At 44.4% G+C, this 14,370-nt stretch overlaps 1 protein-coding gene across 1 annotated transcript; it reads right to left on the bottom strand.

Moving 5' to 3' along the window:
• Nucleotides 1-8,445: 8,445 nt before the first annotated feature.
• On the bottom strand, nt 8,446-9,664 carry LOC103972785 (LOB domain-containing protein 40-like). The gene is made up of 2 exons (XM_009387148.3): nt 9,382-9,664; nt 8,446-9,290 (listed from the first exon to the last, which is right to left on the bottom strand). Exons 1-2 carry the CDS (start codon nt 9,569-9,571, stop codon nt 8,653-8,655), a joined length of 828 nt encoding a protein of 275 aa, XP_009385423.2. The 5' UTR covers nt 9,572-9,664; the 3' UTR covers nt 8,446-8,652.
• Between the last annotated feature and the right edge of the window lie 4,706 nt (nt 9,665-14,370).

Below are 14,370 nucleotides of genomic sequence, written 5' to 3' on the forward strand. Positions count from 1 at the left end.
GGCTGAAGGATCAGATATTGCGCTAAGGAGATCGAAAGTTGCGGGAGTCAACATGTCAATTGGGCAATATGCCGAAGGAGAGGACGATGCGCAGGATCGGACAATGCGTAGGATTAGACGAAGCACCGGAAGAACCAATGACATGCCGAACAACATATGATTAGTGCTTTATAATAATTTGTCTATATTGAGTTAGTTTAGGTCTAATTGAGTCAATCTTGAAGTGAAACAATGGCAACTCAATTAGGGGCCAATTGGGCCTAAATCAGGGCTGAATTAGACATGTTGTTTGGCTTATTCAATGTCCTATAGAAAGGTCTAGCGGTGGTACCACCCAAACTAGGTGGTGGTACTGCCTAATGTTAGGGTGTCAAGCGATAGTACTTACAGTGGTACCGCCTAGTGTCAAAAAGTATTGGCGGTGGTACCACTAGTATCCCGAAATCCCGGGGATTCAAATTTTTGCCTCTAAATTTGAATCCATTTGGCGTTGTGGCCTATAAAAACCACACTCATCCCTGCTCAGTTTACACAAACACTAAGAGCAAAAAAGAAATAAAATACTATTGTAATATTGTGAGAACTCCTCTCAAGCTTTAAGTGTTAGGTGAAGTTTAAGAGAGGGATGAGTGGTTGTAAAGGTTATCTCCTAAACCTGTGAAAGGAGAAAAAAAGGTATAAAAGGATAGTTGATCTTTGCCCATTGAAAGAAGATTGATAGTGAAAGCTGGTAGCCTCGAGTGAAGAGGAATCGGAAGTGGATGTAGGTCACGATGACCGAACCACTATAAATATGGTTTGCATTTACTTAAGCTATTCATTTTTATTGCAAACTGATTTCTTACTTTCACTATGCTTATGAATGTGTTTTCAAGTTAACATCTTTCCGATATCGATTTTCATCAAACAAAGTTTTTGAATCGTCATAATTTACATAAGCACTAATTTATAACCCCCCCTCCTCTTAGTGCCGATTCACGGTATATTGGAGAGCTTCAACAAGTTTCAATTAGATGAAAGTTCAAGTCTTACATTGAACCGATTTGAAGACATAGAGAAAAGGAACCAAGAATAGGACACAAGCTATCCATGAATGAAGGTGGAATTTCCAAGATGGGAAGATGGAGATCTGACTAGTTGGATCTCTAGGGCAGAAAAAAATTTTCGTTTTCATGGAACTCTAGAAGAATCCAAGGTAGAAATAGCTTCAATTCAACTAGATGGAGATGCAATCCAATGGTATGATTGGTATGAAACCTGCCATAGGTTCCCCTCGTAGGAGCAATTCAAGAGAGGGCTTATCGTTCACTTTGGACCATCTGAATATGAGAATGTTGATTGTCAGCTTGCTAAAATTCGTAAGATTTCTACAATATTAGAATATCATAGTAGATTTGAATGGTTGTCAAATCAAGCTAGAGACTGGTTTGAACGATAACTTGTGAGAATATTTATTGAAGGACTTAATCTATATATCTGTTGTGAAGTCAAAGCTCACCAACCCCATACTATGACAGCTACAACATGTTTTCATAAAGAAAAAATCAGCAAAGAAAATCATTGAAAAAAAATGATAATAAATAGATGATCAGCAAGCCACCATCCCCATCTATTCTCAATCGAAACCCTAACACCTAAAGACTAACCCGAGAAGAACTTAAGGAAAGATCAGCGAAGGGTTTGTGTTGGCAATATGATGAAAAGTGGAGTAGGGAGCATCGATATAAATAAGGGCAATTTCTAATTATTGAACCAATTAGGGAGGAACCAAAAGCTAATAATATAGAATCCAATCATGAAGGTATAGATTCTGATAAAGATGTTAGACCTATCATACATATAGTGCATGCATTAGCCGGCTACTATAACCCGCAAACTATAAAAGTTAGAGGAACTTTAGAACATCAACATATTATAGTTTTGATTGATAAGATAGCACTAACAATTTTATGGACAATAAAGTTGTTGACAGATTGACCTACCATATTGAAGGCTGTGATAAATTCAAAATAACGTTCGCTGATAGATGGATTTTAACTTGTGATACAAATGTTTGAAGATAAAATTGATTATATAGGGCTAAGAGTTGCTTATGGACTTCTTTTTGTTACCCTAAGAAGACTTCAAAGTGGTGCTTGGAATTGAATGGCTATCAACTCTGGGTGATGTTTCTTTAAATTTTTCTAAACTAATCATGAAGTTTTTTATTAATGGAAAGCAAGTGACGGTTAAGGGCAAATAAGGTCACAACTGCCACTAGCTATTGGGTGGAGAGGGTTCTTTAGAAGACTACAACGATTACTATACTAAAAGGCCGACCTACATTATCAAAAAGTGGAGACCGTACTTGATGTTATGATGCATCATAGATACCCTATGACTGAAGTGCTGAAAGAAAGTTTTCTGAGTTTGACGTGCTCAGCCTTGAGGACAATGCTGATTTGAAGGGGAAGGAATTATTAGAATCTCTTTATTTTCTGAGCTTTGAATAATATTTTATTGAGTTTGTCTAGTTCAATAAGAGTCGGATAGGGGTTTATTTGATATTTATTTATTTATTTATTTAGAGTCCAAGTCTTGGTGGACTCTAGGTAGAACCCTATAAATAGGTATATATCTGTTTCTTTTCGGAAATCAATGAAATATTATTCAATCTTTTGACAAACCGTAGGAGGTCGATCCCCTCAAAGTGATAAAGGAGATCGATCCCCTCGAAGTGATCATTCCTTTTTTTCTCTCTTCTTCTATGATAAAACCCTAAGGGTCTTATCAATATAATGATAATTCTTTTAAAAATTACATATATATATATATATATATATATATATATATATATATATATATATATATATATATATATATATATCCTTGTAATTAATCTATCTTAGTATTTAATTCCATTTGAAAATTATTATAATAGTAAGAAATTAAAAGGTTTTTACATTTAATATTTCTAACTCATATCAGCTACAGCTAACCTGAGTTTTTAGCAAGAGAGATATATGTGCAGGATCTTAATATTTTGTCAGACATACATGATATGATAAAATTGATAAAGATAAAAGTCACTATTTCCAAACTTTGCAAGGATAGATATATATAACCTTTATCTTCAATATTTAGATGTCATTTCTTAGCAAATACATTAAATATTCTTAATGCTGACTACCATGGTAGGTAATGAGGATTGCACAAACCCATAATAAAAAATAACCAACCGTATATGGTACTGAATAATTAAAAGAGGCATGAAACCCATGTATAAAAGGGTCATTTGACCAATATATGATTGACCAAACATCACACCATATGTTTCTTTATTCAAGGCACAAAATCTCGAAGCTTGACGGTTTCTTGTCCCGTTTTTATCATTTATCCTTTGAAAAAAAATAAAATCCACTTGTCAATCTACATTATGGTGTTAGTTTCTTTTGACTCTTTGCTTTGTATGGCTTCATTTAGAGGTTTGTCTCACTGTGGCAATTGATTATCTTATCACTCATCTTGTTAGTAAGGACTGGTATTCTTGGATTGCTTTTGTAACTTCAAGCAAAAAAGAAATATTCGTCCTTGGATTGTTTTCACAACTTCGTTAATTAGGATATGTTTCCTACTTAAAGATCAATATACATATTTTAATAAGGTCCTTATGATGATTACAAAATGGTATTCATCTAATGTTTATATGATCATACATCCTTATGAAATTCCCACAATACTATACTAGGATATGTATACACAAATTAAATACCATTGATATTTCTCACAAAATTGAAGTCCCTATAGTTTAAGAGATTTGAAAAAGACAAACACTATCGGTATCTCCATAACACTAGATAATTACAAGAAAATAACTATAATATATGTTTGATTATAAGTACTTAGCTAAGTAACTTAGGGTAAAGATATCAAAAGAAAAAAACTTAGATGGAATATACTTTAATGTGATCAAACATTAGAGTTAGCCATGCAGTTAAACTTAACAACTGATAGACTATTGCTTCAAGAAATTAAAATATAGGGACAAAATAGAATAAACAATTATCATTTATACACACACACACACTCGATGAATATCTTGATATAGTACAGAGATCAATGATGTAATTACTTCTTTTCTTTTATGTTGAACTTGTTCAGTATGTAAATGTGTTTGACATTGCTAGGCTTCATTATCCATTTATTGACTCTTAAGTTTTAGGCAAAGAATCTTTTGATGGATAACATACAAGAACTGTTGTCATATTTCTTTTAGAAGTTATTAAACTTCCATAAACAGACATAATATTGGAATGTCATCTCATTTGCATTGATGTATAGGAACTATCCAAAAACAATCCATTGGACTGGTGGGAACAAAAGCAATTTGATAGTTTTAATAGTAATTTCTTTTACTTGTATAAAAACTTTTGTCCAATTCTTTTTTCGTAACAGGCCTTGGATAAGAATGCCAATGTGATTGAGGTTGTAATTTGCAAGTGTTATATAACATAATTTCTAGATTACCTTACCACACAATACATGGTGATTTGACTAGTGCAAACTCACCCTCTTTTTCCTCTCCATTGTCATTGTCACCTAGATGGGCGACCCCTTTTGCTGCCTGATGATGATAATGACGACCTCAATGTCATAAAGAATGTCCTTCTTGTGAGTCCCCTTTGGTATGTGAAGAGGGTAGACGAGAAGAGGAATAGTAGAAGAAGAAGAAGAAGAAGATACATGATGTGGCAATATGATTTGGCTACCATAATGTGCCATGGTCATCTCATATTAGAAGGATTTTTTTTATCCTGTGAAATGAGGCAGTGATGCAACATAGGAAATCCTAACTTCTGAGGGATCTTAAGGATCATTATTTCTATTTTCGAAATATAATTTGAATGTTATCTATATCTTGGACTAGTGCCATTAAAGATCAAACTTAATTAAATAGCAAGTGTGGAACATAAATATATTAGTAAGCATTGACTGTTTTAATTAGTCGACCAATGATGTCAATCTTTGTTGTGGTTTAAGAGATATTTTCACTGAACAAATATAGCGTGGATAATTCACTATTAATATTGAACATATAGATGGATATACAATCTCTATCAATTAATTTATGCAAATGGGACTATGCTGATGACTTAGGGGACTTCTCCCCTGAAAATATAGTGATTGAAATCCAACAGTTTTTTATCAAGTGGGAGGTTCAATTTTAGGTTTTACATAGATTTTGAATGACTTTGTGGTGGTCGAATACATAACTTGTTACTTATGTAATATATGACTCGCTAAATTATCACTGTGCTGATGTAGGGAATCTGAGTCTTCAACGAATCCAATTAAGTTTATGATTGATGAACTGGCCGGACAAAGCTATTATATCTTCTAGATATAAAGACATGTTACAATCAAAATTATGATGAACAATACCTAATTGCCTGCTATTTTTTATGTTGCTTTGTCAGCACAATATTTCTTTCTTAAGGTAGGAAAAATTAATCTATATCAAGTTGGCATAAAGTTCCCCTATGCATCTTTTGATCCAATAAATTTGGTGGTACATTGTATCACTCATCTCCCTCAAAGAATCTTGCTAGTGACATTACCTAAGCATAGCTATATCCACAACACTTCTAACATTTATGGGTTAGGTACATGATCAAACTAGGCATCAAAATGAAAAATACTTCTATTATTGGTCATTTCTATGGCTCCTCCTCCAAAACATCAACATGTTAGATTGGATTAGGTTTAGATTCGTAATATTTCGCGCTTGAAAAGACCCATCGATACCTTGCTGGCACTTTGCAGACATGGCTGACAAGTGCCAATTGGTTATTTGCCATCGAAGCATCTCATCTGCCACTTGTTGCTACAATATGTGTCGAAAAACCCTAAATTCATGTGCACCTCTCATGACCATGTCCTAGAGAAACTAACAAAGCCCTTGTGCACTGCACCTAGAAGTAGGGCAGCATGTTGGTGGCTGTAAAGAACTTCCAACTTGCATCATGGAAGAACGTCAATGAAAAAGAAAATTCTCCTCAAGGAGATAAAACAATGAGACTGAGCTAAATGCTTGTAGGTGAGAGATGGCAACTTGGCATTCTTTATGCACAAACTCTTGGTGAGTACTCAATCACAGACAAGTTGCAAGCTAATTCATTAGCAGAGGTAGATGAACCCCCCAAACATAGTTTGCCTGTTGTGTAGGAAGGTTGAATGATCACTTTACCCTCCCAAATTTTGGATCTTGATTTTGTTAAGATTGTATAATATATAAGCCAAGTTTTCTAAAGATCACAAAGAGATGAAATGTGGCTGGCACACGCCATTAATTAAAGCGAGGAATAACATGATTAAGAAACTTCTTCTATAATGTTCTACAAGGTTGATACAGTAATATGGAAGGAAAGATAAAGTTGTCAGTATTATAATCTAACAAGCAACAAAGCAAGCAAAAGTTGGATCCACAATATCATAGTTTTTATCCTACACATCTGGACTTGTGGATTCATATGCTACCTGAAGCATTAATATACTCAAACATCAATATTATAATTATCCTAGGATACCAAATCTAGGTTACTAAATTTGCCAAGTGCATCAAAACAAAAACATTGTTTGATTGTCTGTTTCTGTTTAGTTGCTTCAGATAATGTTTATTACTGTTGCCAAGTTCATCATATTACCAGAATCATTCAGTCCTATCCTCAACCTATCAGGGTGCAAGTCATGTCTTAGGTCACATCCTAATCGAATTAGGAATTCACATAATACTTCTGTTTCTTGGTAAAGAAAATTCAAGTATTTGCAGTGTTTGTCCTTCGTAATGTTGATGTTTGGACAAGTATTGTAGTAATGCTAGTATATATATCATCTCTTAGTTCATTTTTCTTGGAATGCCTAATAGGAATCTCACATTCCACCGAAAGCTGCATCAAAATTAAGTTGATAGCAATTTTGCAAGTTGGTGTAAACAAGTTGGGAAAGAAAGGAATGAGAGCAAAGTCTCATTTCCCAAGTTTCTACTGTAAGAAGGAACGTTTGGAAGATAAGACCAACATATTACTACAGTATTTTTTTTGTCAACTTACACCTACTGCTTCAATAGATGCTTTGCACAGATGGGAACTATGCAGGAAACCAGGAGATGTGATCATTTAGCACTTGGTTATTTGCTATTATCTAGACAATATACCACATGAATTTTTGGCTCTGTAAGGAACGAAGGTGTCGGTTGATTGTTTCATCACAATTTGCAGAATGATTTATAGGATACAGAACCAAGATTGCCATAGATTTCTGCTACCTGCGCTGCCTTGGTGCAACTTGTCCATGAACGATAAATGGTGCAGTCACTGCCGCCTACAGTGTCAACAAGTGGAGGCTGCTAGCTTTTCCATGTTCCTTTGCACTGCTCATTCCCCAGGTTTTCCTGGAACAGTGTTCTGGCCAGAGATGGTTTCAAACAAGCATGCTGCTTTCAGAAACTGATGGCCAAATCACGAGACATTCCATTGACTGCTCCCCTTGGTTTGCAGTCCAGTGGTACCAACATCATTTGCCACTTGCTATTAGAAAAACAATAGAGTTGTTCAGAAACAAGCAAATGATGGATTGGATGTGAAGAGTCATCGTGAAACCCTAACAATTGAAGTTGCCAATACAACAGTCCAAACAAACAGTGGATGAATTCACCGTTCGGAAGCACACCAAGGTAAATGGGCGTCAGAAAGAGGTTCGAGAGGGGAGAAAAACGAGTCCCGTTCCCGAAGAGCCTTGAGACCATCATTTTTGTCCTTAGCTACAGCAAGCTCTCTTCCTTATCCACACACACCCCACTGCAGTCTCCTCCTTATCCCTGACACAGCGGTGAACCTTTTTATGAGCCTCTCCTCTTTAAAGTCTTCAGGTCGCACACTGGTCAGTAATGATAGCATGATACTGTATCGAGTTCCAAGCTTTTTGTTGTCATCCAGTCGCCCGTTGTTCTGCTGTGTCTTCCCCACCGTTCCTCGTATGTCGCCAGTCGCCTTTCTGATGAGCCATAGAAGGGTAATCCTAGGTCGCCGCTGCTTCCAAATTAATCCACCCTCCCCCCATGCCAGCCTTTTCCAAATCTATCCACTCCCCATACTCCTCCCAATTCACGAAGGACAATCTTGCGCGCTCTCTTTCTCTCTCTCCCGCGCTTATATAGCATGTTTCGTTTTTTTTCTTATTATAAATATGCCAATTGGAAAGATCATAAATTGAGTCATCTGTTCATCATTTGTTTACACGCGTTAATAAGCAAGTTAGTGTTGGATCAAAGTTCGTACCTTCTGAATCATTAATCTGATGATAATATTTCAAATTTACTTATCGAATTATCAAATGTTTAAGATTCAAAAACTTATCAAACGTATTTTTGAAAGTATCAGCTAATCTAACAGATAAAATCCTTAACAGTTAGACCGCAAGATTCTGAACTCGATTTCTTATGTAAAAGTGAGGAAACTACACTACAAGGAGCAAAGAAGGAAGCAGATGAAAAGAGAGGAAAGGCGGGAGATAATTGTGATTGATTACGTTTAGTTCATTAAATGACGTCTCAAGAACATCAAAACTTTCATTCGCGTTGTCTCCGTCTCATCCTGGTGCTGAAAGCTTCCCTTTTTACGCCACAGGCAGCTGCAGGCAAAGGTCGACCTTGCACGTGTCCGCATTCAAGCGGCTGACGTCGCACCGAGAGTCCCCCGCCGGCCGGATCGCGCGGTCGGGCCTCAGCCCGGGCTCCAGCCCGAGGGTGAGCTCCAACCCCACCTCGCCCTCCTCGGCCGGGCTCAGCTCGCCCTGGCTCACGTGCGACGCTGCATCCGCCGAGAACACGCTCTCGTTCTCCCTGCCGTCACCGTCCCCGCCGCTGCCGCCAGCGTTGGGCTGGGACGCGTGGCTGGCGGCCGACTCGTGGCTGAGGTCGGCCCCAGCGGGCTCTGGCTGCTCGGCGGGCTCGACCGGTGCGGTCGGCGAAGGGTGCGGCTTGGCGCCGGGCCGCTTGAACCGTGTCCGGTTGTTGTTGACCTTGTGGAGCTCGGCGTCCTTGGCGACGTGGCGAATGTCGTAGGCCTTGAGCGGCGGCACCGGCGTGGCCGCGGCGGCCTCGGAAGGGATTTGAACGATGGGAGAACCCTTGAGCACCGACTCCATAGCGGCCTGGCAGAGCTGCCAGCTGCCGGACCACAGCAGCCCGACAGAACCATAGATTGGGTTCACGATCCGCCCGCACGCCTCGTAGAGTAGGGATCGGAATATAGCTGCTCCAAAGCACGAACCACAACGACGAATCAGCACGGAGACAAGACGTTATCAAGAAGACGAGGCGTCGGACGCGGGTGTGTGGGTTACCAGGGCGGAGGTGTTCGGGGCCGGCGTTGATGAGGTTCATGAGGCCGGCGCGGCCGTAGAACTTGGCGAGGAAGACGGTGGCATTGGCCTGCGACTCCGGGTTCCTGATCCACTCAAGGCATGGCCGGATGCTGCAGTCATCGCTGCACCCTTTGCGCAGCACCCTGCACCCGTTACAGCTCATCCTCATGCTGCTATCTATCTTCCGCTACCCTGCAGCTGCAGTGTGATCGAACCACTCTCAACTGGCTGAAGGAGAGATGGGGAGGGAGGAGGGGAGGTTGATATGACTGCAGGAGAGAGAAGGGCATAGAAGGAGGAATATATAGGAGGGAGAGGCATTGGGTTTTGGCCAGTGGTTTCCACAGTAGGAAAGCAGGTTCGTTGCACATTACACGTAAAATAAAGAAAGCGGCGGGCTGCCGTCCTCGTGCTTTCCGCACTCTTACGTCTCCGCGTCCATTGGAGCTGGGAATCCACCACCGCACCCGATGCCTCTCTCTCACGCACCGGAAACAAAGGAAGACACGTGGCGACGCAGGATGCAAGGCGTGGAAACGGGTCCAAATCCGGCGTGAATGGCATCTCAGCGCGTGGCATCCACGTTCGGCTCACGACCCCCTGCGTCGGTATCGCCGCATAGAACCTGGAACGCCCCCAGCCACAAAAAGATGGAAAGTTCCAGAGCGAGAGAGAGAGAGAGAGAGTTAGAAGAGATAAAAAGCAGCACAACTCATTTTCTGTCCACCCCCTCCCCCCCCTCTCTCTCTCTCTCTTACAGATGGAGCCAATGTCACAGAGAGGAAAGTAAAAGATAAGGAAAAGTCACCTCTCTCTCTCTCTCTCTCTCTCTCTCTCTCTCTCTCTCTCGCTCGCTGTTGACACTCCTGGTTTTGTGGAAGTGACACAAGAGGAGGTTTGTGGTTTCGGGGCGTGACTGTGGGCGCCGCAGCGGGGCGACGCGAGTCAAGCGGTTTTGTGTTGTCATGCTCATCCTAACGCTCCCCTGATCACCCTATCACGCGTCCTCCAATCTTTCCTTTCCTAAGATACATGCATAATCTAGCTTGACGACACACTCTTGACCGTGGGAATGGACTGTAACCGTTTTTATTAAATATTTAATTTAATAATAATATAACTGTTCTCATTATCATGAATTTAAATGATTTCAGTTTTTTTATTCTTTATGTATGAAATCATTATTATTAAATTAAATATTTAATATCATTAAAGTTCTTAATTATGGTCCAAACGTTACAAATTTGAATTAATTCTTGGATTTGGTGATAATAAATATTCTTGATGGGAGAACATCTATATATATAAGAATTTTGGTCCCTGGGCTTAATCATATCTTTGAAGCGAAAGGCTTTCCTACACCATCTAAAGCGAGAGTTTTGAGCCGAGAAGTACCAAAGTTCAAGAAGAAACCTCTGCAGAAATTCTTGGCGACAATGGCTGGAGGTACGCTATTTTGTTTCCGCATCAGTTTTTATTATGTTTCTATTATAATGATTTAGAAACATAAGTTGGTTTCAGTGATTTCTTACATTTGGTATCAGAGCCTTTTGACCTCTGCCTTGATACGAAAGAGTTTTCATTTTTTATGCCATGAAAATGATTTGATTTTGGTTTCTTCTTGGAAACTTCTTGATATATTTTTATTGAAAATCATGAGGAAATATCATTTTCAACATTTTAGTTGGTAAAATGCTCATATTATGTATGCATATTGTTACGGTAAGTAACTTTCTCAACCGTGACCTCGGGGTCGACGCGGCCGGTTCAGGGCTCCAAATGACTGGGATCAGACGTTGCTCCTCTTGGATGGTTGCGGTGGCTGTCACGGAGGCCGCTGGCCGGAAAGTCTCGGGGCGTCGGGCAGATTAAGTGGCGATCGAGTACCTGCACACAGGTCGGGCCCGTTGCTCGGCCCGGCCCCTCCAACGATTAAGTTAGTGAAGCAGGGTGGAGTGTTTTTGTGAGATTGTCCTCCTTTCCTGTTAGGAGCCAGGGGGTATTTATAAGTGGGTTTGACGTTACCTGGTGTGCCATCCTACCGGGGCAGGGCCGTACCTCTGATGGCGTCTGTCGTTGTGGTCGTTGCGTGGAAAGCCGAGCTGCCGCAGGGTATGGGGGGTGTCAGTCAGCGCCTTCCCCTACCTTGACCGGCCACGAGGGGTCAGCCGAGGAGGTTGCTTGGGCATGGTGGGTGTAGGTGCGCGTCGTGTCGTCGTTAATGCTCGTTCAGGAGCCACGTGCCGCACAAGGTGTCCGGCGTGGGGGTGTATTACGTCAAATCCGGGGTGTTATGTCAAATCAGTTTTTTTACCCCTATCATATGCCCCACCCGAAAGGAGCTATGCGTCGGTTTTTCGGGTAGGGAGTCCGATGCATGGCTTTCTGCTTCAAGCGAGCTGTTCAGGCGGGCCTGAGGGGCGCGTTGTAGACGGGTCGGCCGCGTGAATGCATCTCGGGCGGCACTAGGCCGAGACGCGTGACTTAGTCGGGAGGCTGAGGAGGATTGGACTCGGGGGTAATGGAGCCGACGAGGGTCGAGGTGCGCAATGTAGGCGGGGCGACCGCGCAGGTGTGTCTCGAGAGGCAGAAGCTGAGATCTGAGGAGCACAACGCAGGCGGGGTGACCGCGCAGGTGTGTCTCGGGAGGCAGAAGCTGAGATCCGAGGAGCACAACGCAGGCGGGGTGACCGCGCAGGTGTGTCTCGGGAGGCAGAAGCTGAGATCCGAGGAACACAACGCAGGCGGGGTGACCGCGCAGGTGTGTCTCGGGAGGCAGAAGCTGAGATCCGAGGAACACAACGCAGGCGGGGTGACCGCGCAGGTGTGTCTCGGGAGGCAGAAGCTGAGATCCGAGGAGCACAACGCAAGCGGGGTGACCGCACAGGTGTGTCTCGGGAGGCAGAAGCTGAGATCCGAGGAACACAACGCAGGCGGGGTGACCGCGCAGGTGTGTCTCGGGAGGCAGAAGCTGAGGGCCGAGGAGTGGAACTTGGTTCCTTGGCCGTTCAATTGGCCGCCTGACTGTGCGCGGGCGCGGGAGACCAGGTTGCTTTTTCCCTGGGGAAGGTAACGGGCTCCCCCTTTTTGGGAGTCGCTAGTTCTCGAAGCTGATATGATTGGGCGCCTCCGTGCTTCGCACCGCGCTACCGCTGGCCGCCACGTTAGGCCCCTATTAATGCGGGGTGCCTTTCGGGGGCCTCCCGATGCGACGTGACGGCTGCGGGTGAGCGGGCTGCCGCCCGTCCTTGGGAAGCGAAGGGGCGTCGGTTCTGGTGAGTTCCCCCCTTTAAATGACGGAGGTCCGACTCCGCTCCCATCTTTCGCATCCGTACTTTCTCCTTCGAGTTACGCTGTTGCCTCCCCGGTCCCCTTCCGTCTTCTGCGTACTCCTCCCCTCTTCTTAAGGTCAGTCGGGATGTCGTCTCCTTCTTCTCCTCCTTCCTTCTCATCCTCTTCTTCTCTTCGTGTCCTCGGAGCCGGGGAGGGAAGTTCCCTTCCGTCTCCCGCCAGGTCCTCCGATGGAGAAGCGGCGCGAGCCCTTGAGGCTCTGATGTGGCCGCATGACGTTGATTCCACCGTGAGCGGGGCCATGCTGGAGGAACTCCGGGTGCGCTATAACATCCCGGAGGACCATATTCTCAGTGCTCCCGAGCCGGGTCAACGGGCGTATGACCCCGTCCCGAAGGGCTTCGCCCTGACCCTCGACGCCCTGGAGGCGGGCTTGTGTTTTCCTCTTCACCCCCTCATAACCTCCTGCCTGTCCCTCTGGCGGATTTTGCCATCTCAGGTGGCGCCAAACTCTTGGCGTTACCTGGTAGTATTCCTGGGGGAGTGCCATTACGCCAATATCACTCCCACTCTCAACCTCTTTCTCTCCTGCTACCTCCTCTGCAAGGGCTCGTGGGGCTGTTTCTTGTCAGCCCGGACGGGTTTTCGGGTCGGTGGTGCCCCTTCCAGTAACAAGGGGTGGAAGGGGAGGTTCTTCTATGTCAGCCGTGCGCTGGACTAGGGTTTCGGGGTTCGGTGGTCCGCGAGGGCGGTCGATAACACCACCCCATGTCTGGGTGAAGCAGAGCGCCAAGCCCTAGTGAGGCTCAAGGAAATTCTCCCTAGGTCACAGGCCATCTGTACCATGACCGAGCAATGGCTGGTCGAGGCGGGCCTCAGCCCGACGCCTTTGGGTATGTCTGGTTACGTTTTGTCCGGGCGCTTGCGTGGTTGGCTCTGGGTACTAACTTCTTTTGTTCCTCGCAGGTATGGTGAATCTGCGTTCGCTCTTGGGGGATCAGGGTTCGGAGCTCCCCCTTCCAGCTTCGCCGGCCGATCCGCAACCTCCAGTTCCCGCTCCGCCGACCGACCCGCTACCCGGCTCGGAGGGCGCCCCGCTGGAGATCGAGGCTGGGCGCCCTTCGAAGAAGGCGAAGATGACCCCGCCGAAGGGGTCCGAGGCGAGCTCTCACCGCGGAGGGGCGGGCCCCAGTCGGCGGAGGCCCGGGAGGGGTCTTCACCCTGTGTCCGTGCGCGACCTCTGTCGGCTTCCTGCCAGAGACGGGGAGCCGTACCTAACGCGGCTGGCGAGCGAGCTCCTGCCCGGTGAGCTCAGCGACCCCCTGGTTCCCCGCTGGGAGGGCTTGTCTCGGGGGTCTAAGATATGGGCCGGAGGGGATCCCTCTACGGCGTTCCTCCGAGGGGCACTCCATCCCGATATGGCTCGGGACTTGTATGTTCTGCCCTCGAAGGCACTGCTCAACAAGTCGGCCCAGTCGCTGACCTGGGTAAGTGTGTTCCCGTTTTCCTGGTTCGTCCATCCGATGCCGGCCTTCTTGACCCGTTTCCCTCTACTCAGGGTCTCCACTACGCGGTGGCTCTGATGGACCGGGTGCGCGACGCAGGGCGAGTCATCGGGGGCCTCGTCTATCGCAACGCCGAGCTCCACCGCTAGATCGCAGAGGTTCAAGCTGGGGC

The sequence above is a fragment of the Musa acuminata genome, chromosome BXJ3-11 (assembly GCF_036884655.1).
Source record: "Musa acuminata AAA Group cultivar baxijiao chromosome BXJ3-11, Cavendish_Baxijiao_AAA, whole genome shotgun sequence".
Classification (NCBI taxonomy): Eukaryota; Viridiplantae; Streptophyta; class Magnoliopsida; order Zingiberales; family Musaceae; genus Musa; species Musa acuminata.

Bases quoted from the DNA above. Each gene is read 5' to 3' on its own strand.
- LOC103972785 (XM_009387148.3), bottom strand. From the start codon at position 9,571: ATGAGGATGAGCTGTAACGGGTGCAGGGTGCTGCGCAAAGGGTGCAGC. The intron at 9,291-9,381 runs GTAACCCACACA...GCTTTGGAGCAG, and splicing joins CCCCGAACACCTCCGCCCTG to CTATATTCCGATCCCTACTC.